The sequence below is a fragment of the Aulonocara stuartgranti genome, assembly GCF_965226115.1.
Source record: "Aulonocara stuartgranti genome assembly, chromosome: 2".
Taxonomy (NCBI): domain Eukaryota; kingdom Metazoa; phylum Chordata; class Actinopteri; order Cichliformes; family Cichlidae; genus Aulonocara; species Aulonocara stuartgranti.
Genome location: NC_138940.1, coordinates 37,172,930 through 37,200,336, shown reverse-complemented (window position 1 = coordinate 37,200,336; position 27,407 = coordinate 37,172,930). Strand labels below are relative to the sequence as shown.

General features: G+C 41.0%; 1 protein-coding gene across 6 annotated transcripts in view; it reads right to left on the bottom strand.

The window, feature by feature from the left end:
• The window catches only part of pcdh19 (protocadherin 19), a 52,822-nt gene extending 31,802 nt beyond the window's left edge, over window positions 1-21,020 (bottom strand). The window contains exons 1-2 of one of the 6 annotated variants that reach the window (XM_082548182.1): window positions 16,811-21,020; window positions 14,167-14,299 (exon numbers count right to left, since the gene is read on the bottom strand). In XM_082548182.1, the coding sequence (XP_082404308.1) occupies window positions 14,167-14,299; window positions 16,811-18,957 (2,280 nt within the window). In that variant the 5' untranslated portion in view covers window positions 18,958-21,020. Of the gene's footprint in view, window positions 1-13,950; window positions 14,300-16,810 lie in introns of all 6 variants that reach the window. The other 5 variants (XM_082548183.1, XM_082548178.1, XM_082548179.1 and 2 more) reach the window with 5 other exon arrangements.
• Window positions 21,021-27,407: the final 6,387 nt, after the last annotated feature.

Genomic DNA, 27,407 nt, shown 5'->3' with positions numbered 1-27,407 from the left:
GTATTAGCCGCACGCACATCTCCGCTGCATCTGTAAATCCAGCTTGTTAACAGGACTGTGACAGACTGCCATCAGGACGGAGACGGAACAAAAACAACAACTAATGCTTTGTGACGACACCAGTGCTTGTTTTCCATTTCACCACTAATGTTCAGTACAATGTCTAAATGTGAATTCTTTGTCTTTTATATTTGAATATAAATTTATGAAAAAAGTTTAAAAAGGAGTAAACAAGGAGCGCGTGTGAAACGCATAAGCTAGTAACTAAAATAAACCTTTTTTTGAAGAAACACACAGGCGCACAGGGAAAGCAGGCAAAGGGGAATAAATACTATGTGAGTCAGAAAGAGAATTGCACGACACGGATTTACATTAAAACACTTTGTTTTTCATGCAGAAACACACACACTCACACGCACACAGAGTCGCAGTGGGGCAGAAAGTCTGAGCGGGGCCTGATGTCTGCTCCACCGGGGACTGGGAGCGCAGCAGCTTGAGAGCAGGGCCAGTGGATAGGAGTCCAGATGTAGCAGCCTTGACCCACTCATTTGTAAGGGAGGGGTAGAGTTAGGATGGGGGGTATTTCAGCAGCTGAAACACACAGGGATTAGCCACAGTGACTTCATTTAATTTAATTTGTATTAGGGCCGTCTTTGGGGGCAAACATCGTTTTTAACTGTGAGGGGACATACGGGGTCATGGAAAACAGCAACAGACGGTGGATCTCTGCCTCCTACCCCCGCAGTGCATCAACAGGGGAACGGGACGCACTGTATTCTCAGACGTACACACACACACACACACACACACACACACACACACACACACACACACACACACACGTACACATGATTACACACACATGCACAAATAAATACACCTGAGCAAATGACTTGTTTCCCTCAAATTATGACTATATTATCAAGTCAAATCTCTCAAACTGACATGCATCTTAAACCTTGCATCAACCTTTCCATAGCTCAATTTCTTGAAATGAAGGCCTTTAATCCTTTTGTTCTGCCACCATGAACAACATGTAGTAATTTTCGTTGCTTATCAAAGCTCCGCTCTGTGCAGTTCTGTGCTTGTGTTTGTGTGTGTTGCAAACACTAAGCTGTTATCTACCAAGAACATATCTTAGGGGTGGATGTTTATCTGTGCTGATGCAGATTGGAGGAGTTCTCTTTGTCTCAGTGCAGTGGTACATAATATTATTTGTCTTTTGTTTTTTCATCGTTTATTTCTCCAAGGCTGATATAGTTTGATGTCCTATAGTGGAGAAATCCTTTTAGTTACCCCCAGGCATCTAATGTGCTTTTACTTGTAATCTGGGAAAGGCTGAGGGGGAAAATCTGTGCACAATCAAATAATTTAACTCCCTTTTGTATTCAGTGCAACATGACTTACAATGCAAAGTAGAAGAGGAAAACAAATCCAGTAAGTGAGTGAGTACCCAAGATTCCTCCTTACAATTTACACTAGCTCTGTGGAAAAATATGGCACCGATCAGCTATCAAGTCTGCTGTAGCCAAAGCCTGCGGTCATGCAAAAGCTTCCTCTCAGTCTTGCGCAGGTGATGTAGTCAGAGAAAAAGCTAATGTACCATGCACTGGGAGAAGAAATTTTATTACAAACACCGTCAAAAGAAAGAAAGTATATCGCCTTGTCTGTGTGAGACAGAAAGGACTGTACTGCTGGAGCCTGTTCAAGACTATCAGGCACTCGTTTTTCCTCTCTCCCCCAGCCCCTATCAAAAGATGTTACTGTGTAAAATGTCAAAGAAAAAAGAAGCAAGAGAAGTAATCTCCTTCTCCTTTTTGATCGCAAGTGGAATAATTGGAACCCTCTTAGGCTCATTACAAGAGTTGCCCGCCAGCCAAAAGACGGCTCCAACTGCCCCTCTTCATTCATGTTAGAGCTTTGAAAAATATTGCTTCCTCTAGTAACAACTCTTTATGAGATGCAATGACTAGAGGTCCTGGTACCTACATTAACGAATAATCCCACAATGCCTTTGAAAATATATCTTTCAACTTCTACTGTCAAACATCAATTCTGAGCAATGGGAGGGAAACAGCAACAATCTGGCTCTGTAATAATGTCATTATGCATATTGCACAGCACTTCTCACCATTACCCTTTTTTTTTTGGCAGTGCTGTTCTTCTCAATTACATAAGTTATTCCATATGTATCCCTATAACTGATAGGCTGGTCTTCATTGTTATTACAACTATGCTTGTAATTATCGTGACTCTAATTACTATTACTGTATTACCCAAATGAACCTTATTCTGGGTTTAGATCACCCGCGCTGACGCTAGCCAAGACATGCCTATGAAGAATGGCACCAATGCCCCTTCAGATAAATCCAGTATAATTAGCTGTGTGCCTTACAGGGCCTGTGTGATGGTAATAATTAGAGCTACTGTAGCAAAGGTCATGCAAAACAATTTAGAGAGGATGCTGGCTGCTTGTGTAATGGGAGGAGGAAGGCGGAGCTCCTATTCTGTCTTTCAGAGATCGAAAACGTATAGCTGTTACTTTACCTCTGCATTTGCTCCGTTTTTAACCAATGCTCTCAAAATAATAAAAATTGAAACCCCATTTTAATGGCAAGTAGACTTCCAGCTAACACAGTTTAAATGGATCCATGATTAGATTCGAGGAAAGTGCTACAGGGTGTATCTGTTAACTGGTATCAGCGGAAATCGATTCGCTGCCTTAGAGGTGTGATAGCCGCCCCATCGCACTGTTGTTGCATCTGTTCATTAGTTTGAGTTTAATGTGTTTATGCTTACCCTTAGTTATCACTATTAATTGTGGAAGAGAGGGAGACGGCGAGAGATGTTCTGATCTACCCAAGTGCACAGGTTAATGAGCTGAGTCAAAAATGTTGACACAGAGGTAAACAAGTACTCACACCGAAGGTTCTTCTATTTCTATGCTCCCCCCATGTGGCTTGGCTCTCTCTGCAATTCCCAGATTGCTCCTAAGCTGAGAGCTCAGGGTTCTCAGTCTTGATCCATCAGGAATTCACTCTGCTCCCTCACCTCGCCACCATCACACCCCGATGAGATAAGTAACAGCCTCGTACTCAAAAATAGCATCTCAAACAACACATATGCTTGTGTGTGCTAGATTGGTCTCCATCCCCTGCTGCAAAACACACACCTCCTCGTACTCCCACAAGTCTCAACAACACTTCTTTAGCAAAGAGGGATGCAAAACAGCCCTAAAGTGGTAGTATAAGACTTTTGCTGCAGCTACTGTCTGTCACCTGAACTATCACTGTTTTGCATGTTGAAGTTGATTTATTACAGCAAAGTGCCTCACATTACTGTCGACAAAACTGGGATGTTTTTAAATTTTGGCATGCTTTACCTAGCTTTTTAAGAGCTCGTGATTTGCATTAATTTGCACACAGCACTTAGCTAATAGTTCAGAATTTTGAAAATTACCCTAATTTGCTTTCTAGATAAATTAGATGATTTGAAAACTACACTCGCTCGATAAGCATGAAGCTCAAGTAGAAGACAGGTAGCTAAGCTTGCCATTAAGACTGCAAACAATAGGATCTGTCCAAAGGGAAGCCACACACGCTTCGAAAACATACAAATCAACATCTTAGTGTTTGCTTCTACAGGAAGTTGTGAGCTCATATTTTTCCTTCACACATTGCCTTACTTCCTAGCTTTCCTCTATGTATGCCAATCAGATATATAGTGATATCAAAACAAATAATTTAATTAATAATAAATGCAGAAAAAAAACTAATCCATCAATAAATATTATTACAGGAGCAAATATTAAACACTATACACCAGGTGGGAGAATTAAAGCTTTCTGCAATCAAGTACCATTTTAAATTAATAGTGAAACTACAGGAAAACTCACACAATCCTTTTATTTGTCACCTCGATCATTTTATCCTGATATACGTTCGGATGATTTCTGAGGCAGTCTTGAATCCACATTTTTCAGCAACAGCGACTGAAGCCATTGTGTCATATAGTTAATAAATGTGTGTGTAAAAGTACTTGACTGCAATACAAACTGCACTCATCAACTGTTGTTGGATGTCGAATTAATTATTATTATTATTTTTAGTTTTTTATATATTTTTTTAAATTAGAGTCCACACACTAATGGAATTCATGCAGTGGAAGAAGAGGCATACACCAGGATCCATATGTCTTTGTGACAGCAGGGATTTAAAAACTGTAAATTGTGATTATCATTGATCTCATTCATCAGATGCCTAATCTCTATGACTCACATCCACACTGGCCCCACTGGGTGACGATGAACTGTCCACCCCCACATCTGAAGTCCAAAAAAAAAAGTGTTGAGGAAAGCAGCGATAAGCGGGGCCTTATCCTTTTAAAGACACTCCCGTAATCCATCAGCGGTGGGAGGAGGGGGGGGGAGGAGGCTTCAGCTTTAAGGGACTTAGTCTGGATTATAGCTAGTCCTCCAAATTAAACCAAAAGTCAGCTTTCTGCAGTTGCTCATGCAAGCTGGCAACTGGCTTGTTACCAGCTCTACAAACATGGCAAATGATGAAGGTCTATAATTAGAACATTTTCTCACTTAGCCACCAGATAAACTAACAAAAGTAGCACAGCAACAAAGCCTGACCCATTCCCCACTAAAGTGACTATTCTATCTTTCTGTCTCTGACCTCCTGTGATTTGACTCGTACCTGACTCTGGTTGCCGGCCAGCTTAACTACAGACAAGCTTCTCAACCAGGGCAGGGCTGTTACGTCCCCATTGATGCCACTTCCCACAGCAAAACAAGGCCAAATCTGAGGCTTAGAGGCTAAAATAATCATTACTGGGTTGCAAACAAATGAAAAGTCAGAACACTACTCCCATGTCTGCCTCCCTCTGACATTCTTTTGGATTGATTTTTGTCAGATATACAAATTCATGCTGCAGTAATTTATAGGAATATTTTAACATGTTGGGAAATATGCTCATATGTTTTTTTTACTGGGACTCAAGATCATCGATACCATTCTCATGCTAGTGCTTCCCAGATGAAGTTAAAGCAAGCAACTGATATGCTACCTGGAAACAGGGAGCCTAGTTCTATGCAAATGTAATAAAATGTGTATGCCACCAATGACAAACCTCAGAAAGCAATGTGTTATATCTTGTTAGGTCCATTTACTGAAGGAAAAAATGCAAGCAGTGGTAAAATGACAGTCGTAATCTGCCTTTGGCTAAATCTTAACATGGAGCAAATATATATTAGAGTAGTTTTTCTTTATTTTCAAAGATCCAACAGTCAATTTTGTCAAAAGATTTTGCAAACTGATTCTTTTAAGGAGACTATTTCACCAAACTGGGAGGACAAATGTTTCCCTCTGTTTACAGAGCGAACATGTTGTGTTCATCTCTGTGCATGCACCTACATGCATTGTGTTGATACATCAGAGTCTGCTTTGATGTAATAGTCCCCAAACTTGATAAGAGCACTTGAATTTACCTCCACGATGACCTTCCTGCTTTATTCCCCCAAGGAGGAGTCAGTCTGTCATTAAAGCACAGAAATTATAAACAATCTTTAATTTAACAAGTGCAGACATGCTGGCTTCTCCGTTCACTAGCTTCCCATAAAACTGAACTAGGAACAGCTAATCTTGAACTAAGGAGGTTACTGGGGAACATGCTGCTCTCGGAGCAGTCTGACAGAGGCCAAGTGCTTTTCATTCATCTACTTGGCTGCCTGTGCTGTGGTATGTCAAATCATGGACGTGAGGGGAAAGTCAAAACTGTTGTCCTATTGTGCTCCACGGCCAGACGGCTGAACCCTGAACATTGTTTTATAATGCCAAAAGAGAGACCCGAGATGGGGGTAAAGTTGTTACCAACTCCCATGGAAGACAATAATAAATATCAGTGTTACTGTTTTCATCTTCCACACTCAGCCCAGAGTAGATATCTAATTTATTCCCAAGCATTTTTGCCTTCATAACTTGACCTAATCTCACTCAAGCAAAGAAATGGATTCCCATCTTCTCTAGAAAATGGATATGGGTGTAAATAATATGCCTGGACACTTTCTGAAAAGCCTTAATCCCAAGAAAACAAACCTGATTGAAGCAGGCCCACCTGATTTGCGTTCAGGAAAACTAGATAATCAAAATGCAAAACAGCCTTTGATAGAAAAATTAGCCAAGTTCTAACATCAAATCCCCTACAAACAACATCAGCATATTCGCCTCCTGAACTTTTATTTGTATTCAGTGTTTGGGTTTTTAATGTAATCACAGTGCATTCGGGGCTCCATCAATGAGCTATTCTGATTTGCGTCAGGCTGAATCACACTAACTGCTTAGAGGTCTGCAGACATCATGAATGAGAAAAGGACCCACACACTGAACACATTAGGGGTCCTACCATCGCCTTAGACAGAGGTACAATGGGTAAGGGAGGCGAGATAAAGGAAGGGGATAACAGGGGTGAATGAATTGCTGACGTTGATCAGGCAGAGAAGAAGGGCAGAGTGGGAGAAAAGAAAAGAGGAGGCCCAAGACACTGGCCACACAGGGCATGAGGGAATGGGGGGCTTTGAGAGGCCTACACTCGGTCATAGCCCATTAGCCCGGTTGGGTGAAAATGCTACAGCTCATTACATGCTCTGCCTCTGTTGTGTGGATGAACAATGCACAATTACGCTACCCTGCTGCTTCTCTAGCCATACTGCTGCATGCCTCTGAGGCGGCTGATATTGCTGCTATAGCGGCTCGCTTGCCAACAGCCCCCGTGCTCATCAAACATCCCATACATGGACTCCCTAACGCAAATTCAGGTTTATGTGTAGAAACAAAAGTGCTGTTTGAATGTGCTAAAATAAAAAGGGGAGAAGCAGGAAGGTCTACTCACCATCGGTGTGCACAAAACAATGGCACAATGCAGCATTTGTGTGAGTAATATAATGACTAATGTCTAATCCACCTTCCTTAAATTGTATTAAATGCCAGACAAGCGACAAATGGATAATTCTTTTCTTTTCTTTTCACAAAGTGTAAGACTTATCGTGAATCCAGGTGCAGTCTGAAAATATAGATCCAAGTGTAAGAAAACTAGAGTCCCTGAAACTGCTGTGACAATATCTGCAATGCAGTGAATAAGTGAGCCCAGTATTCATCTATCCACCAGCAAATTGGTTCACTTCAAGTCTTGCTCCTTTCCACTCTACAATTATGCATGCAGAAGTTGACATTTAATCTGATGGGGGAAATGCTACATAAGATCCTCCTGCTCCCTCTTTGTTTTAGGCAAAAAACAGGACACTTGGAAAGGTCATTCTTCCCTGGTGTCAGAGCTGGCTGCTTGGAAAAGTTTCTGTTCACAGCGACTATTCTTATGTTTCACAGAATCCCTCCCCCATTTCCCTGTCATTCAAAAGGCACAACATCAGCACTCAAGAGAAAGCCCTGGGAACTCTTTTAACAATGTGGTAACAAGTCTGACAACCCACAGTTCAACTAAAACAGGACAAGGGGAAAATTAGAAGCCCGATATCTATGAATTTGAATTAATACCTTTTCTCTGTGCATTTGGATAAAATTAGTTTTTGGCACACGTAACGGTCATTACAGGAGAATTGTAATTACTTTTTTCTCACTTCGTTTACTTTCCCAAAAACATTGTGCTTTTGTTGTTCAATAACACATCTGGAAAGAAAACAATTATTTTTCCAAATATGGATGGCAAGCCCTTTGCTATTCTTATCTGCAAGAGGGAGCAAATATATTGAAGCAGTGTCTATGTTTTCTTCCAGTGCATGCCAGTAGACATTGTAAATATGCTTCTGTTTTAATATTCTTAAGCCACAGGGATGGCAATCGGCACATTCCTCTTGACACACACTGAATGCAACAAAGAAAATAATATTGTGAGCAAATAGATTTCACTTCTGGCCATAACAAGTCTTAGGGTTTGTATTTTTTTAAATATGTAAGCTGACCTTTCCTATCCTATATTAATGTAAATACAGACATTTCCACAAAAGGCAGCAAAATCTGAATTAACGAGAGAAAGTTTTTTTTTTTAATAATATTTTTTTATTATTCTTGTGCTCCCGAAGCTGTGTGAAAAGTTACCTCAGACTTGTATTACTTGATTTCCATGTTTATTTCTGAAAAACCTCACCCCCGCTTTGTTTCACACTCAAGAACAGCCAGACTTGGCACATAAACTTTGCTAAAAAAAAAATTTTTTAAAGTGTGACCTGCTGGAATGACCACTTTAAACGTCTCAGTAAATCACTGGTGATGGTACATTTGCACACCTCTGTTGTCCTCCTCGTGTTGCAGGATTTCCACTTGAGAAAACAAAATGTGGCATATTTGTGTCAGAGAACATAATTTGAAAAATACAAAAAAACAACAACACCAGAGGAAACTCATTTAAATGGGTAATTACGTCCACGAAGCATCGCTTGCAGGACTTAACAAGGTGCGTAATGAGGGTCCCCTTCCCCAGCGATAAACGTCATCGCCTTGTCCATTTTCTTCATTTTGCCATTTCTCATTTAGGGGTGGACCCATCAATGTACGAACCCAGTGCTGTCATACCTCTTTTAGCTGACTGAAATTAGCATATGACTACAACCATTACCTAAATATTTTTGTTTCACAAAAACCCCTTTGGTTAAAGGATTTAGGGGGAAAAAAGCTAAATTAAAGTGTATCTTCCTCAAATTAAGTAAAATTATCTCAAAAGATTGAGGAATGATTATGTCGACATGGTTTTAATTTTTTTTAGCTGATTAAGTAAAATCATCTCAAAAGATTGAGGAACAATTACGTAGATATGCTTTTACTTTTCTAGCTCAGAGTAACTGTGTGCGTGCAATCTTCTGACACGTGCCTCTTGCGGTACGCGGTTATTTGACTCGAGATTTTTAACTGCTGAACGAATCTGACACGCCTCAAAGGATTGATTTTAAAAGACCGTCGAGATTTAAAGGAAAGATATCGAGTGGTGCAAAACTCAAAACACCGTCGTTCGTCTGTGCCACGGAGCACATTCACGAGTCCACAAATGTAATCATAATATTTGTGTTTTCAAGGGGGAAGAGCATCTTGTACATGCAATAAAGAAGCGACATGGTTGCTATCTGTATCGCGGTTAATACGATTTGGGCAATAAAATCTCTTCCTCATCCCAATGCAGTATTTTAGACAGAAAAATAACATGTTTCAGGCTGCAGCAGTACAGGTTGAAGAAAATCATTGACATCCTATAAATAGATATCACCCCCTTTTCCCTCCCACTCTGTCTCGACTCGATTTTTCAGGCCTTGCCATTTTTCTGCAGCATAACTCCCTCTGTACAATCTTTGCAAGTCACATGTGGTTAAGGATACATGCAGTGACATGTGTACATCAGATGCTGTCACTTGTGTGTTTTGACTCTTAAACTCTTTTGGCTGGATGCTCTGATCCTGACGATAGGGCGGCAACCCGGCGGGGCTGGATGCTCTGATCCTGACGATAGGGCGGCAACCCGGCGGGGCTGGATGCTTCTGACTGGCTGCCTGGGGTTGTTATGTCATTTCATTGTAGCTTTGCGACATCGAGAATGACACGCGGTGATGGGGTGTTGCGGGTTAGGGTCAAGGCTATAAAAACCTAACCAAGCGTAAAACTAGCACTAGTTGTACATGAACTGAAAACCATCTTGCTGAGTAACGCTGCTCTGTCAGCTACAGCTTGACCAGTTTGGCGAATTAATTACAATCAGATATAAGAGGCCACTAAGCACATCACATCACACTTTTAATTTTCTTTGACAGATGCTGCTTTATTTCACTTTATAAACACTGACACTTGAAAAGCACAAGATTTCTGAAGTCTCTACCTTACAAATAACCTCTCTAAATAATTAACAGATTCAACTGCCACTCAATCAGTGAGCTTCTGAGGCTTTTGTAGATGAAACGATTCTTTTTCAAACGGTCTGAAAATAGGAGACGTTAAAGAATGTAACATACCCCACCCAAGTCTTCCAACGCATCAAAAAATAAATAAATAAATGAAATAAAATGCAAGATCAAGGTGTTATGTATCCCTCCCCTTATTGCACGACATCTGTATAACTGTCATTTTCTCTTTCCTAACACGATTAGTCTTTGACAAACTATTCAGAGTTGCAGAGGTATATCTGTGACCAGAACTAGACACCAGTAAATTTGTGACACCAGAACTGTCCTGTGAGATCAAACACTAAACATGACACTAAAATAAAAACATTTTAGCAACATTTCCACGCGCCGGCAGTACACGACACTAAAAGTGTACTTTAAATGCAAAATTCACAGCATTGTTTGATTATTGAAAATATGAAATATGCTTCTCACTCCTCCTTCTCTGAGATTTCTGAGTCAGTCATAATGATGTAAATGATAATGTCACAGCCCATATTTCAAATAAATGTGACACTCCATAAGAAATATTGTGTGTGCCTGTGTATTCACGAGTACATGTGTGGGGGGAGATTGGCAGTTTCAACAGATGTGTAGTATGCACTGACAGCATGACATCTATTTTGCATGCTCAATATGACACGTCTGAATGCTCCCATGCATATTGTCCCGATGTGAAGTGATAGCAAGGGATGTGCATCCTCGCTGGAACCATTCCCTGTTGTCTTTCCTACATCAATATCAAAATGTCTTCGTTACTAACGGGAAAAACAGCAAGACAGATACGCAGATCTCTTTCTTTTTTTTTCTTATTTAGCATACTTTGATTGACTGCGAGTGCAAACACAAAAGGTACTTTTTTTTCTTGTTATATAACTAAAACTTGGACAGTGTATTTGAAGGGGTGTGGTGGGCATATGGATTGCTGGGTTGTTGGATGACTGCTTCTGTTATCAATCAATTTATCCTGTAAAACATACTTTTGACCAAATGCATTTTACACTGTGTAACACAATGTCAAATCGCTTTTTTCTTCAATTTTACACATCACCTTGTTCTGATAAATCCTCCCTACAAAAAAAAAGATCTCTTACCTGAATAAGGCTAATCGATGAAGTAAGACAACTCATTTTCCTGCTATACTCATTATCTGGAATCACAGGTGTGAGGAGCCTTAGTACACATTACAAATTCAAAAACACATTCTAGCCAAAGGCTATTTCTTTACTGTATAATTGTCTCCCCCACCAAGTGATTCACTATAATTAAGCCATGGAAGACAGCTCTATTCTCTTGTGAGCATTCATATTAGTGCTACTACAGGCAGGTCTAACAAACATCTCACAGCTGATGCTTTTCCAAACAATGGACAGTAATGTTTAGGGATGTATATGGATGATATACTGGTCCACATTCTCACGAGGGAGAATGCAATATACACAATGCAACTACAGGTATGAGGCCTTTGGGGAGACCTGTCACTGTTATCTTGGCAAAGACTGCTGTAGGTGTGTGTGTGTGTGTGTGTGTGTGTGTGTGTGTGTGTGTGCCAGCATGCTTTGTCTAACGCAGGAAAAGCTCGACTCCAGCTGCTCTGACATAAGCAGGATTCTCGCTGCCCCACATGAACTAACAATAGAGGAGAACTTTCTATTGATCAAAAGCATAAATTACAAACAGATACAAGCCCATATCCTGTTTCCCTCCATTAACAAACCAAATCTGACAAGGTTCTGATGGCTGATAATTTTAAACTACACGTTTGGAAAATAAACAAATGCAGCGACATCACTGTGCCGTGGTGTAAAAACAAAGGATAAATGAATCATGGATAATTACGAGGTTGCCCTCAGGATGAAAACAATTTTTGGGGACAAAGCAGCCTTAGTAATCACAACAGTGCAGCCACTCGTGTGTCCTAGCCAGTCAATGGGATATGGGTTGAGGACTTGTGGAGTCAAGTGGTTTCAAGCCCAAGCTTTCTCATTGTAACAAAGCAATTAACAGTCATCCCACTGCTGTTTGTTTGTGCTATAAATGGCATTGTAATTATACCAAAACATTCTTTTTTTAATTTAAGAGTAACATTTGTACATCCTGTATAGCCTCTGTCTCTTGCAAGTGTCACAATGAGGAGCCAAGAAAACAGTGACAATGTCATTGTGCTGGGTTATCTGCTGGGGGACAAGGCATGCTCTTGATACTGTTTTCTTTACTTAGTGAATCTCACACACACACACTCTCTTTTCTCGGTCCAGAAAATGTGCAAATGTCGGGTCAAAGAGATGTTTGTCAACATCTAGTGGAAGAAGGAGAGAGAGGGAAGCTGCATGCTAAACAGCCCCAGCCTCTATTAGGCCAACCAACTGCCTCCAAGAAAATGAGAAAACGTGGTCGAGGCTCAGACACCTGGCACTAAGACTCAATATTCACCCTGGCTCACTCCTTATCTCTTTATCTGGCCTCACACAGCTCTATCAAGACAACTCTAAGCTTTGCATATGGAATCATCAAAATCAATCTTTCTCCTTACTTGCTCCCTCTCCCCTTTTTCATTAGGTGAAACAAATAAAGGGTGTCCTGATCCTGCGGCAAACGGGCTTTTATTGGATGCTTCAGCCAAAGAGACAGGATGCTGTTCAAGTTTTTGTTTTTTTACCAGGTTAGTGGATATCTTGTAGATTTTTTTTTGAGAGAGAGAGAGAGAGAGAGGGTTGTGTTGACCTGCATAGCACTGCCTACCAGCTGCCACAATCACAGAAAACTGGTCACTTCATGTACCTGCTGAATCCCACACCTCTGCCTCCACTGACACAACTACATTTTTCATTTTTTCCACCTGTGTTATTCACACACAGTCACTTGGAACCAGCTCAGACAGGCTCAGTAAATCAGCATGCCTGTAAGTAGGTCTCATTGACCTCTCACAATCCATTGGTGCCTGGATCTTTCAGGATCATCCAGTCAATATATCAATATCCATCTTGTGTTCCTTGTTTTAAGACCCCCTACCCCCACCTTCTCCTCACTGGAATGTCAAATGGAGACTGTAACCATCCTTTACAAGGGTGTGTGTGTATATGTGGAGCTTGCCACTAATATGAGTGGGTGTGGTAAATACTCTGATACAAGTACACACACATACAAATCTAAATGTCCCCCTCTCCCATGGGATTGAGGAGAAGTGGGTCATGAAGAAAAAAAAAAAAGGTTGATGACAGAATCCAATAGATGAGTTCATACATACAAAAAGATCTATAAACTAAGGATCAGCTGGTCGGCATACACCTGTCAGCTTGAATAGCCTTTCAAGTCAGACCTTCACTGCTCTGCTGGAGCCATGCATGATGTGTCAGGGTAATTCAATGGCTGGCTGTGCAGAGCAGCCATGCGGTAATGCTGTAGCCAAATGGACGACATACTGATTTAAGCAATGATTATTCTTTCTGTTAGCACCTGAAATGCTGTGAGGTAGAGGTGATTAGCCAGGTCAATACATCTGGCAGGTGGACAAACTCCTGGTTTTTTTTGCAATTGCTCAGCACATAGAAATAAAAAAACAAGTGGAGTAAGAGATGCCAAATAATCCACTTTGTTAGGCCTCCAACTTCTGCTTGGCAAAGCACTCTCATCAAAGGACAGCTTCAGTGCCTCAGCACCTTAAAATGCCTTGAAGGATTCCTCTCAGATCGACTGACATATTGCCATTTCAGTGGCTCAGCTTTTCCATCAATAATAGACCAACATTTCACTGGCACTGTGTTCTTTGGTACAGTGGAATGCTACATATCCCTGGACCCTTTTTTTTTTTAGATATTTTTGCCCACATATACCTGTTATTTATTATCAAGCAAACTAAATGCTAAAATTACAAAAGTAACAATTTCTTTGTTTCTCCTAAACCATTGCATTTAATCACAGGAATCAGTTTCAAATTTAAAATGTATTCTAAAGCCAAAGCAGCCCAGCCAAGGATCAAGGACAGAGCACAGTGGATTTTATCTCACCTCTGGCAGTGGCATGCCGTTGATGATGAGGTCTGGCTGCTGCTGGTGACCCTGCCCTGTGAACGGGTGCTGATAGCCATGGTTGGGAGCTGCATTGCGTGAGTTCTGGTTCTCCACGTTGAGGAAGGTGCTCTCAGAGCGCCTGCAGCCCAGCGGCAGGGTCTGCTGGTGGTAGTCGAAGTAGTTGAGCGAGGAGGTGAGAGATGAGCAACTCACCACATTCATCTTGTCTGTCTCTTCAACGTCTCGGGGCACCAGGCGGATGTCGTTCTTGCTCAGCTTCTTCTTTTTGCTGGACTTCTTCTGGTTGCCGTATGAGTACTCCGCGACCCTGCGCAAGTAGAAGAAACTGAACAGACTCAATAAAGCAGTGTTCTGCCTTCCCCCTCCCCTGCCCATATGGTCAAAAAGTTTCCCCACCATGCCAGCTAGGACACTGTTCAACCATGGGATAATTGCCCTTTTCCAAAGGTGGAGCAGCGCACGTAAGTGACCTTCCACTCGAAGCTTGCAGTGGAGCTGTTATCCCTTGTTTGTTTGCATTTGCATGCTCAACAATTGACATGTCACAAACAGGCAGACAATATGCAAACATGCCAAAACCACAGAAGCACAGCAAAAAGAGCACACTGATACCGAGCAGCATCGGCAGTATATGCAATCACATTCAAAGCACACATCCCACACTAATTCCATTTTTTCTTTCATTATCAAGGGAGCCCACTAGCAACACGGAGTGCAGGAGAACTGCAGATTCAAATTCATTTAGCTGCTCTCAGTGGCTGCTGCAAACTTGAACTGAGTATTTTGACTTTAACGAGAGCAAATGAGCAACACAGCCATGTTTTATCAAAGGATTCTCAGACTGGGGGAAATATCCATTCTTCACACAGCCCTGCAGTTTTCCACAGGAGAACAGATGCTAAATACTCTGCAGTGATCAGTGCAACCCTCACTAGACATATTCAAGAAAATATGTGATCCTTTTTACCACCTGCATTACCTCAAACGACTGGAAAGGGTCATTTTTAACCTTATGGCATGGGGGATATGGTTTGTTTCCCACAATAATTTGATAACAAAACTATAGCTGCCAAGGAAATTGAATTACCTGAATGTATCCGATCCTTTCTGATGTCAAACATGTCTCTGCTTTACTAGGCCTCACTGACCTCTGTTCTTCTCTGAAAGGCAGCGCTTATCCTCTATCATTCCTAAAATCACACTGACTAAGAAGGTGCACCACTGTAGTTTGTCTTTTTCCTTTTTGTCTTTCAGATTGCATCTTGAAACAACCTCCATTCTGCTCCTCCTTGATTCAGAGGAAAGAAAATGGGCAGCTGCAAGGGTAGAAAATGCTTCATCGCTGTTTCATTTATCATTTTAACATGTTTTCTTTCTACTTTGTGCCCACAATGAAATCTGGGAGGGAAAATCTTCAGAGTCAGAAAGACTGACAGAGGACAAGCAATAAATTGGAGACAACTGCTCCTCATATTCGAGGTGGCGACTGAGAAGCAGAGCACATCAGTGCTGATTAAAGCACCCAGCAGGGATAGTGTCGCACACTCGGAGAGCAAAGTACTGGGAGCAGTTCTGAATTTTGAATTTGTTGTTGTCTATCATTGGGGTTTTTTCTCTGAAGAAAATGCACAACTGACATTAAAAAAAATGTGAGAAATGTTTCTGTCGAGATGTCAATAAATAGATTTCCCTGTATTTCCAAACAGGCTCAAATAAAAACACGTTTATAACATTTTTCCAGGAGATATTAGTGTCTCTTGTTAACAATTAAAAAAAGGGGTCGACTGTGATGGAGACATAGTTTGTGATTATGTTTTCCTCTTAGAACTCTCTAGTCCAAGTCCAATCTTTGCAATTAAGAGTGTTGAAACACGCCTGTGATAATTTCAAGGGAACATTTTTTATACATATATGTACATCATTTGTAATTAATGGTGAAAAAAACAACAACAATTATTCTTAAGTCAGTTCTCACGTTTTCATGACCACCACTGCTTAAAAAAAATTAAGTAACTTTAAATCAACAAAATAATGTTTGGAGCAAAATATGATTATAGCTTCAGGTTAAATTCTCAAATCCAATCTATATGTAAATTTAGTGGTAATGTGGCACGGGGAAATCAAAGCCAGAACTGATGTTCAGACTGATGAACACAACAGAATATCCGCTATGCAAGTTCAGGAACACAATAATCTGCTCCTTTCCATGAAGCAGTCTTCATAGTTAATGAGTGGGATATGACTTACATACTCTCATAGAATCTAAACTCTTTTTCTTTTTATGTTATATTTATATTTACATTATTATACTTTTTGTAGAGAAAGGCAGAGGGGAGCCTGAATGATCCTTGAGGACTATCCATAATCACACTAGATTAAAGCTGATAACAGCCAATCAGCCACGGTGGAGGTTAAATAATAAATGTCTGGTTCTGCTATTGAGCCAGTGGGGCGTTAATTGTCCGGCAACACATCCGCAAATTGAACATGACAGTTGAACCGTCATATTTATGAGTCAATTGGTTACAATGAAAGAATTAAATCCATCAATCATGTTCCGCTAACACGGAACAGTGGGCCTTAGCGAATGTTTCTGATTTAATGCAGTAGAGATTATTTAGATATAACTCAATTTCAGCTGTGGAAAGAAATCTGCTGTCCTCAGATTAGAAGCCTTTACATGCTGCATAACAAAAGCAATGCACTGACAACTGACAGGTTCAAGCGTGACTGCGAACACACAAAATGTCTCTCTCTCTCTCTCTCTCTCTCTCCCTCTTGCATACACAAATCTATACATCCATACACACAAGCACGCACGGGCTTTAGTCAGTACCTGCAGTTGTACGTCCGGATCTCCTTGTTATCCCTCTTGCACTTGACCGCCACAAAAATCATGGTGATAAACAGGATAGCTGCGATAGAGCCCAAGGCGATGATGAAGATGAGAGACAAGTTGACAGGTCCTATAGACTCCTGCGCGCTGAGGTCTGGAGAGAGGTACACCACTATATAGGCCGAAGAGGACAGGGAGGGCTTGCCGTGATCCCTCGCCACAACTGTGATTTCGTAGGTGGATTTGGCGTTTTCCCCAAACATTTTGGTGGAGCGTATCTCTCCGTTCACCTGGTCGATTTCAAAGAAAGTCCTGTCTCCCTCTGAGATAGTGTAGGTCAGCCGCCCGTTCTCCCCCTCATCATAGTCGTCAGCTTTAATTTGGGTCACCATGTAACCCTTCGCAGCGTTTCTTGGGATAGAAACTTCCGCTGTGCCATTAACCAGCGGAGGGTTTGTCATAACAGGTGTGTTGTCGTTGACATCCAACACGACGATGCGCACTGTTGCGTTACTTGATAAAGACGGATTGCCGTTGTCTCTGGCCAGCACTTTGAAATCAAAAGTCCTAGTGTATTCATGATCAAACGACCTCATTGAATAAATGCGGCCTGATGGGTTTATGCTGACATATGTGTTTACATCCATGTGCTTAATCTCACCAGGGACTATTGAGTATGAAACGGTGCCATTCATCCCCAGATCAGGGTCTTCAGCTGATACTGTTAGCAGGCATGAGCCAGGGAGGTTGTTTTCCATCACCATCTCTTGATAGTGTGGCTTAAGAAAGTGGGGAGGGTTGTCGTTTTCATCTGTGACTTTTACTACCAACGACTTTGTGGCGCGTAAAGGGGGGATGCCACTGTCCTCTGCTTGGATGGTCAGGTTGTATGTGTCCTTTTGCTCTCTGTCCAGCCTGCCATCAACAAGTATAGTGGAAAAGCTCTCATATTCTTGTAGTCTGAACGGAACATTACCCTGCAGCCTGCACTGCACTTTGCCGTTTGCCCCAGAATCCTTATCTGACACCCTCACCAGCGCAATGACATATCCACGCTGCGCGTTTTCACTAACTTCCACCATCTCTGTGTTCAGTGAGAGTAAACTGATGACAGGTGGGTTATCGTTAGTATCCATCACATTCACGGTGACTTTGCAGTGAGCTGGGATAGAGTTTGGACCTAGATCTTTGGCTTGGACGTCGATTTCATATATTTGCGTCGTTTCATAATCCAAATCACCAATGACAGTGATAACCCCGGTTCTGGGGTCAATTTTGAAAGCATCCCTCGTTTTCTCGGTGACGTAACTGTTGAACGAGTACAAGACCTCTCCATTAGTGCCTTCGTCGGGATCCGTTGCATTCAAGTCTATGACTAATGAATTACGGGGGGAATTCTCCATCACATTAACTGTATACACTGGCTCGTCAAAAACGGGGTTGTTATCATTAGAATCAATTACTTTAATATTTAACTGGACCGCACCTATCTTTGGTGGGTCTCCTCCATCTTCTGCGCTGATTTCATATGTATAGTGGGACTGAGTTTCCCTGTCTAACGATTTTTGCACAACAAGCTCAGCAATTTTCGACCCATCCCCTCTGGTCTTTATTTCTAGTCCGAAAAGCTCATTTGGAGTGATAGAATATGATTGCACTCCAAAGATCCCCGAGTCCGGATCGCTTGCCCCCTCTAGGGGAAACCTGGTACCAGGGGAAGCATTCTCAGAAATTTCTATGTCAATGTGGCTCGTAGGGAATCTGGGTGCGTTATCGTTCAAATCCTCAATTTCAACTTTGATGACACAGATCTCCATAGAGTTTGACATCACTTCTAGGGATATAATGCACTTTGGGTTTTGTCGACAAAATACGTCCCGATCTATTTTCTGTTGGGCTGTAAGAATTCCTGCTGGACTCAGTTCAACATATCCAGGATGTGAATTGGATATGACCCTCAAGTACGGGGGCTGCGGTGCAATCTGAAATCCTTGCTTTAGTGCGTCGTTTGTCACGTTTCCTATCACTGACCCGGCCCTCATTTCCTCGTTTATTCCATACTTTAAATTGATAACAGCTTCAGTCCCGACCCAAAAAAGGAGGAACACAGCAGTTAATTGTATTAATTCCATCTCCTTCGTTTGCATTGTACCTGTTGACTTTTCCTGTGCCTAACAAAGACCTTGATAATTACGCACAGAGGTACACGTCAGAGACAACTGGAAAAATTATGCAAATTAACCATCTCATTAAAATGTCCAAAAAGTATCTGAGTGATGAAAATCTCGTATGTATGAAAATTATATCTAGGTGTGAAAGCTAAAATTCTAACAAGTGCCTTAGCCTATTTCACTCTCCACAGGCAGGGAACATCCTCTGGTCTACTGCAGCGGACGAAACACTGGGGACGACAGATCTGTGAAAACATGCTGAATCTTCTCACAGTACTGATTTAGTCGAATAAATCCGTGCTGCTCTTATCAAGCGGCAAAGTGGTCTTACACAGAACTCGTGCGATGAATCGTCCATTTTCAAGTGGGCTGGAACTAGAAATAAATGTTCGGACTGCATAGACACAAAATTCCTTTGAGTAAGTCCACAATTTAAAAAAAAAACTTCTTTGTTGATAAAGTAAAGGAGCTTAAAAGTCCGTGTTAGATTTTCAGCCTTTATCCCAGTCAATATTTAAGTCGCATTTTGAATAAACATCTTGTTTTGTGCAATTTAATACAGGCAGTGGTCAAATTTCCTTATCGATAGACAGCTATAGGCTTTTAAACTGCACAATTGATGAAAAAAATAAAATAAAATAAAGAATCAGCAGTCGCAAAATTATTCAACAGCCTAAGTCCGGATAGCTTTGCTTAAAAAAAGAGGGTGCAATTGCAGGAATGTCTCATCACATCACTCAAGTCCCGATTACCTTTTTATTTCCAGCAGATTTAGTCTTTCGTCCCCTCCGTAAGTCTTCAAGCTTTTACTTACTAATTGATTTCCTTCTGTGTCAGTTGGAAAAGGCTTCACATATCCCGATTATTAGTCCATGCAACACAGAAAAAAAGAAAAAAAAAATCCGATGAAAATGTAGCCAAAAGCCTGTGGGAGGAAACCTTGTCAGAGCACTACTGTATGTTCAAAACGCATTTCATGTTTAGCTGCAGCAAACTGAAGCACAGTCGCCTATATCCAGCCTGGTTGAGGCAGAAAAAAAGAAATCACTACTCGTTGCCAGAAGGCTGTCTAGTTGACTCCAACAAGCGCTCCTCTCGCTTCACTGGTGCACACTGGCGAACTCTCAGCTCCGAGGCGAGCGCTCGGTCTGAGGACCCGCAATCCCCTCAGCCAATCAGGGGTTACACAGGAGGGCTGGAGCTGCTGGTGGGTGGGGCAAAGTACAGCAATGAAACGCGGCCAACTACCTGTTCTCCTGCAGATGGACGACTTGACGGGCAATTACGTCGTACACGCCGAAACACGAAGCTGAGTATTAGATGATCGTTAGAATGCGGTTCCAAATGTAGGGTCTGGGGACCCATGGGGGTCTTTGAAAAGACTCCCACGAATGCCACAGACAAGAGTAACAGACTAATTTCTTCCAGCAGAAGCGGAGAAGCGAACCCACGGATAAGTTTTCACAGATTTGCCCCTGCGTTCCTTTCTACTGTTGTGCTCCATTAAATGTAACAAGTCATATTTTACTATACAGATCTTCAACAGGAGAATACTCGCTCTTGTTTTTGACTTTTGTTAGAGACAAGAGGTGATACGTCAAGGTGTGGTCACCTCCGTGCCAGAGCAGACATCGAAACTACTCGACAGTGTTTACTGTTGGCTTATGCTGCATATTTTAGAGTCAGCCACGGCCTGCTGATCTTATAGCCCACAACCGTTGCAAGTGCACGCATCGTGTTGCATCATTTAGACCCTAGACGTGGCTGTCATGCATCTAATGTTCTGAACTTCAGCAACACCGGGCACCACAGTGAGGCAATTTCCAATAATGAACAAATATTATAGGCCTAGATGATGGCTTCCATGTAACAACAAGCTGGGGGGGAATCAATAGTAACTCAGATTTATATAAAATAAAAAGAAATTCTCAAGCTTTTACCCCACGAACGGTCACAGCCAGTTGTCTGTTTCATACCTCCTTGATGCTAGCGTTGTTGTATTTTTTTTTATCGCTATTAGTTCATTATTTTGTTAAATACTTTGTAATGAACACGAGAATAGAAAGCCCCATAGAAAGCCTACAACAGAGTGTTTTTAATTATAGAGATAATGATTTTTATTACGCCATTTAATGGCTGTAAATATTAAACCTTTTGTTAATAAGGCCAGTAATGAGTTGGGTTCACCGTGACCTTCATCCTACCTACAGCTAATGGTCATAATGGAACAACACATTCAAGGCGCCCGTTGTGCTATCTCCACAATGGGTAATTGACATTATGGCTCCATCTAATGTGACCAGTTTACCACCATTAAATCTCAGCCAACACAAGCAGGAAACTATGGCAAGAAAAAAAGGATTGAATATGAAGTTTAGTCGTTCTGCACATATTGCAGACTGTCATCGCCCTCCTTGAAATCTCACTCTTTTCATTCAGATGGAAGCGACACTCGCTTACAGCCGGCCCTTTGCACGCAGACACGCACGCACACCTCCTCCCATGCAGCCAGGCTGCTTGCCTGACTCTAACCGGCGCTCAGCCGCCATCACATCCTGTCTAGGGCTGGCAGATTTCAAAGTCACAAGGGTGACACCTAGCGTCCGCAGCCTCCGCTCGATTCTGTTATTCCAGCTTGTCCATTTTACTCCCAGACTGTTTCACCCCCACGAAAAACAAATAGCGTGCCACAAGAATAACAATGAAGCACATCGGCAAATCAATTCCCTGTCTTTATTGGAACAGAAGTCTAGAGTTTGACCACAATTAATATTCTGACCAGGAGGAGAATTAGTTCTGAGCCATATCCAATCATTGTTATCGATATAGGGTTGTTGAACTGTATGTGGAAAGGAGAATGCGGTCGTTGTTTTGCAATGTAAAGATGTAATTTACTAAATTCATTTATGTTTCTATTCACAACAAAAGCTTCAGCTGTGTCCGTTTAATAAAAAATCAAGCTACAGCAGCTTCACTGAGCCTGATTTTGTGTACTCTCTTGACCAAAAACCCTTCAGAATACATGGATATGAAAGAGTACATTACTGTATCTCCCGCACCAGAACAGAACAAATTTTTGTCCTTAGAAGTTTAGAATTACTATCAGCTCCATACTCTTTAAATGTTGAGATTAAGAAAAAAAAAAAAAAAGAACCACTTAATGTTTAAGCGATTCAGATGCCCTAATGTCTTAATGGACGTCTAAACTTCTCTTGCACAAAGAAATCACATTTTGACAAAAAAATCAAGTGTGACCAACTTGTTTGCTTTGCTGCAACATCTTTAAGACGTGTTGCAATTGTACAAAGACGGTGCCAGTAGAATCTTTAAGCTCATACATTGTTAATGTTGAGTTAAACAACCTTAGGCAATGGCAAGGGACTTCTTTTCTCCTCCGGGCTTTCTGATCACTGTATGTGCAAAACAGTGGAGAGGACGCTTTGTATTTCTGTCAGTCTGAGGTTATGATGCAGAGGCTTGTATTGTTTGCTTGATTGTAAGTAAAAAAGAGAGAAAAGTTCTTCACAAAAACTGTCAATTAAAGTAATGAGCAACTTAAAACTGCTGCTTTGATTGTGCTCATATATGGTGGAAAGTGGGTGAGCAACAGTTTGCAATAAGTGAAGATGGACTTATTGTTTCTTGTGTGTTTTTTAGGTGTTAAGAGATTGACTTACTAATTGCAAAAGGGCTTGAGTTCTGCCATCAACCCAGTACAGTAAGGTTAAAGAGAAAACCTTAAGTATGAAAATTTTCTGATTGAAGAGCTGCAGTATGTGGCGAGGGCTAAGAGGTTAAAAATGTTGGAGATGTTTCTCACCCTTCAGTTGAGTGCTGTGTGAATAAACGCAACAGCACTGCCTGGAGCAGCAGGGTAGATCATAAACTACAGCAGTAATTTAGCCACAATGTATTTCTTTCTCTCAGAAAGCGATGGCATGTTTCATTTATGAGCTACAATCTACCTCAATATACTTCCTGCTGTTGACGTACCTTTGTGTCTTTTATTGATTTTACAGCTACATTAAAAATCCTTAAATTTTCTGTTGTGGGTGAGTGATGATGCATTGTCTGCTTTAACATTAGTGTTTGGTTTTTCTTTAACCACAACAATTACTTGTTCTGTAAAAAAAAAAAGAAAAAGAGGAGAACTTATTGCGAGAAAGTAAAGTAATGTGTTTACTTGTCCACCGATTCATTAAACTGTCAGTCAGGCTCAGGAGCACACATAATATTCCAGCCTCAGTTCTCTTTTACACCACGTTACAGTCTTTTTAACTCTGAAACAACATATGATACATTTACCATAAAAATATATATTATACATCAAAATAGGAAAGTGATAATCAGTACATTTCAACACCTAACAGAAAAGATAGAAAACTATGCCCTTATTTGAGTCGTGACACATCTGTGTCACAGTTTAAACTCACGCAGCATTTATTCTTGATAGAAACTATTCACCACGAGCTGCACTCAGTGTTTCATTTTATACTGGCTATTAATAGGTTTGTGATTCGGAAGAAAATTCAGTCTTTTTAACCAAAATATCATTTTCTTTTTTTTTTAAATGTAACATACATTTATTTCCTCACATGTATGTAGCGCCGTGCTGTGTGTGAATTAAAGCTGGGTGGAGATTAATTCTTTAACCTGAAGTCTGAAGGCAGAGCAGTCTTAAATCCAAGGGAATTTCACAACCTCACATCACTTTTGAGTTTATTTGAAGCATTTGTGGTGGGAAGCTTGAACCAGTCCACACAGAGAATGACTGATTTTATTTGATAACCTTTTTTTCTCCTCTGCTGCCAAGGAATGGCACAGATCTATAGTCTGTCCCTGCTGCTTGCTGGGAAAGGAATATCTAAGCTTCTCTGACAGATGCTGGCATTATCACCTCGATGTCCTGCCCAGCATTGGATCTTGGCCCATGCACAGCAATGGACTTACAGGAGCGACCATAGGACAGCAGAGACAGTGGTACATCGATTCAGACTGGGCAAGATGGCCGTGCTTATTTTGGCTGGAGCTGAGGATGATGTTATTATTATGGTCCTCACCCATACGGCTTCTCAAAAAAATTGATTCCTCCTGAGCACCCCTTGCCAGAGGCATAAAAAGGAAGGGGAACTGACAAGCTTAATCTATGGACCTCTCGTCAATGACGATACGCCCTCCACTCCATTCCACACTGTGCCTGTCCATGATACATCAATTAGTATCAACTCTCACCATCCATCTGAGTGTTCACACAGTCCCTTGGGCACACCAACATGGCTGTGTGCACAATGCAACGGCAAAATTGACGGGTTTTCTGCTTTTCAGCAACTTTGTTTTGTCTGAAATGCTGGTGGCTGATGTGAGACTTTTAATTGAATCGCATTTTGAATCCGGAGTTTACCAAAGCATTGGTATGGGACCCAAAAGTGGCAGATTACAGTGGCTGCAGCTTTGTTTTATGTCATTCATCCTGTTACCACTCGATACCATTTCCCTCCCTCCCAGTCACTTCTCTGCAAATCAGTGAGTGGATATAAAATGCAAGTATTTCTATGGCATCATACTTTCCTCTCTTATTTGCTGGAGTGTTGTCATATAGCTGAAAAAAACCCCTTGGATTTGTGACTTTCGCTGACAAACATTTCAGGCACAAACATTATCTCATTCTTTAAGAGCTGGTGTTCACAGATCTGATCTTATGCCTTCCTGTGAATGTCCAAGGCTTCCTTGAATAGCCTCCATCAGGTTTAATGGAAATACAGCTGTTTCCTTGCTTTGCTCAATACAAGCAGAAAATGGATTCAGATGGCCGTGCATTAGAATGGATACGGTCCTTGTTATATACAGATGCAAATGAATGAAAGGATTGTTGAATGTGGCTGTTTGAAGTTGTAGGGTTGGTTGGTGGGGCTCCGGATCATCAAAAGCAGCATCATTTTAATATGCAGTTTGTTGATGTTTAAACAATTAATAATTTGTAACCCAATGACCCATTTGCTTCTGAATGAAACATATTTAAGAGAAGCTTATTCTATTTATGCATAATTGGTTTAGCTATTTATGCTGTTAGATGGCAATTAACAGACTTTGTGTAGAATCCTCTCATGTTCTCTCGTGGTTTCTATTTGAACGTCTGTATGATAAATAACAGTTTAAATGCTTTTTTGTTCAAGTGGAATTACAGTTTTAGAACATCAGCAATTCGTTGTATTAAATTATGTTTGAGTCTGTTCTTATTGTAAAATTACTGTATAGTCCGAGGAAGTGAAATATAAACAATTTGTTGTCATTCTAGTTTACTTGATCATTTTTTCCTCTTTTAAAATTTTGAATGTAGCCCAACAGGTTGGATAATAAAGGAATATGCTTGTGTAAACTTTAGAACAGTTAATGAGATGAAGGATAAAATCTGAAAAATATAAAGTACAGGGCATATAGTTATTTTTTTTCCATCTATTGATTTTCTCATTTCTGCCTGATGGAAATCCATTTAGAAAAAAGCAGGATATACTTTACCGACCATTTTTAGCCTTACATCAGTCATATCTGCCATTATAGTAGCATTCCTCCAAAATCAACAAAATGCTTCTTTTTAACATTTTTCTTTTTCCCTTGACAAGCATTGACCTCTACCTATTCTTTAAAACATTTCTGTATTGGGAAATCAAGTATTTTAGAGCTATGAATGCTTTAGGCAACCTGAGCCGGTAAAGAAATACTCTTTTGTCAGTGTGCTTTGGACCAAATCTGCCTTATTGATTAAAAATTCTAGAGCTTCATGTTTTTGAATCCTTGATCATTTGAATCATGATATTTAGCATCTCTTTCCTGTTTCCATAGCATGAAGCACAATAGGCGCAATCATGGGCACAATACCAAAAGATTTCCTTTTGATCTGATTACCACAGCGTGCAAAATCAGTTGTCTTTGTTAGGTCTAGGCCTTTTCAAGGAGCAAAATACACACACATCTATCTATCTATCTATCTATCTATCTATCTATCTATCTATCTATCTATCTATCTATCTATCTATCTATCTATCTATCTATCTATCTATCTATCTATCTATCTATCTATCTATATAAAACAACAAAGACACACAAACCTAAGGCTTTGAATGGACAATAGACAGGATCTGTGAACATGTGTTCACGTGGTGTATGGTCAATTAGCTTTGTGCTACTGTGTTTATTCAGTGTCAGCTCTGATTAATAGGCACAACATGGTGGATAGAACACCTGAAAATAGTGTGTGGTGCCTGGGTGGGACGTTGTCGCCATCTGATACCATCTCAACAACATGGCACTTATCTCGTCGCCCCCCCTCTTGGGGGTGTTTACAGCTGTTTTCTCGTCAAGACAAATTAGTTTGGCTGCGTACCTTTTTTCACCCCCTCAGAGTGAAGCAGTGAACGGAGACGTCATGGTCACTAGGGTCTGGCTGTGATTCTGAATTGATGCATGTGTGGCCGTGATTAGCTGCGTTTAATAGGTGGTGACATATGCCAGTGTTAAGTAAATGTGTTGATTGATCTTTGCATTCACTGCCTGGGGAGCCAAGAAGGGAAAAACATATTGTTGGGCTTTAAATTCCTCTCTAATCTGTCCATCTAATCTAATATCCAAAAATGTTTTGAGCTGCTGTGCCTGACTTAGCCGTGGTAATGCGTTAAATCCCGACTAGCCTTACTGGACTGCATGCTCTAAAATGCGACAATAAGGTTATATTCACAGATGAACACTTCCCTCCACAGCATGGCCACACTAACAAATAATCCTCTCTGCCTACCATTGCCTTGCTCTATCTTCTGCAGTGGTTTTCACTTAAGACAGAAACTTCTCACTTAAACAATTGCTGACTTCCTTTTGACAAAAAAGTATTCATTTATTTTTTTTCATCAAATTACATTTCCTTTTTTAGTGACCATGACAGTGCTGTTAGCAAACCCCAGTGGGTAAGCACAGTCACCCCTGCAGGCACCCATATGTTGTCTGTGTGATAGATGCAGTAGCACGCAGGAGGGTCATGTTTATTGCTTCTCGTAATGTGCCACCAGAGGACTTTGCCCTATCATTGTGCCAGTTTAACATGTTACACTTCAGCACCCTAATACTGGGTTTGAGGAACATTTGATGGCACAGGGTACAGAAGGCTAGCCGCAAATTAGTAGGTTTGTTATTTCAACATTAGCTTGTCAACACCTCATCTTAATTTCACAGCTGAACCATATAAATGGAGACCTTGAACGCTTTGGCTGCTTGTGTCGAGGGGAGATAGGAGGTGAGAGTGCGTGTGGGTGTAACCGCACAGGCGCATTTGTGTCTATGCCACTATGTATGGATGTGAGTGTGTGTGCGTGCCAGCATGTGTCGAAAAGGCATTCTCCTCCTCAGAGACATGTGAATTCAAAATAACAGACACAGAG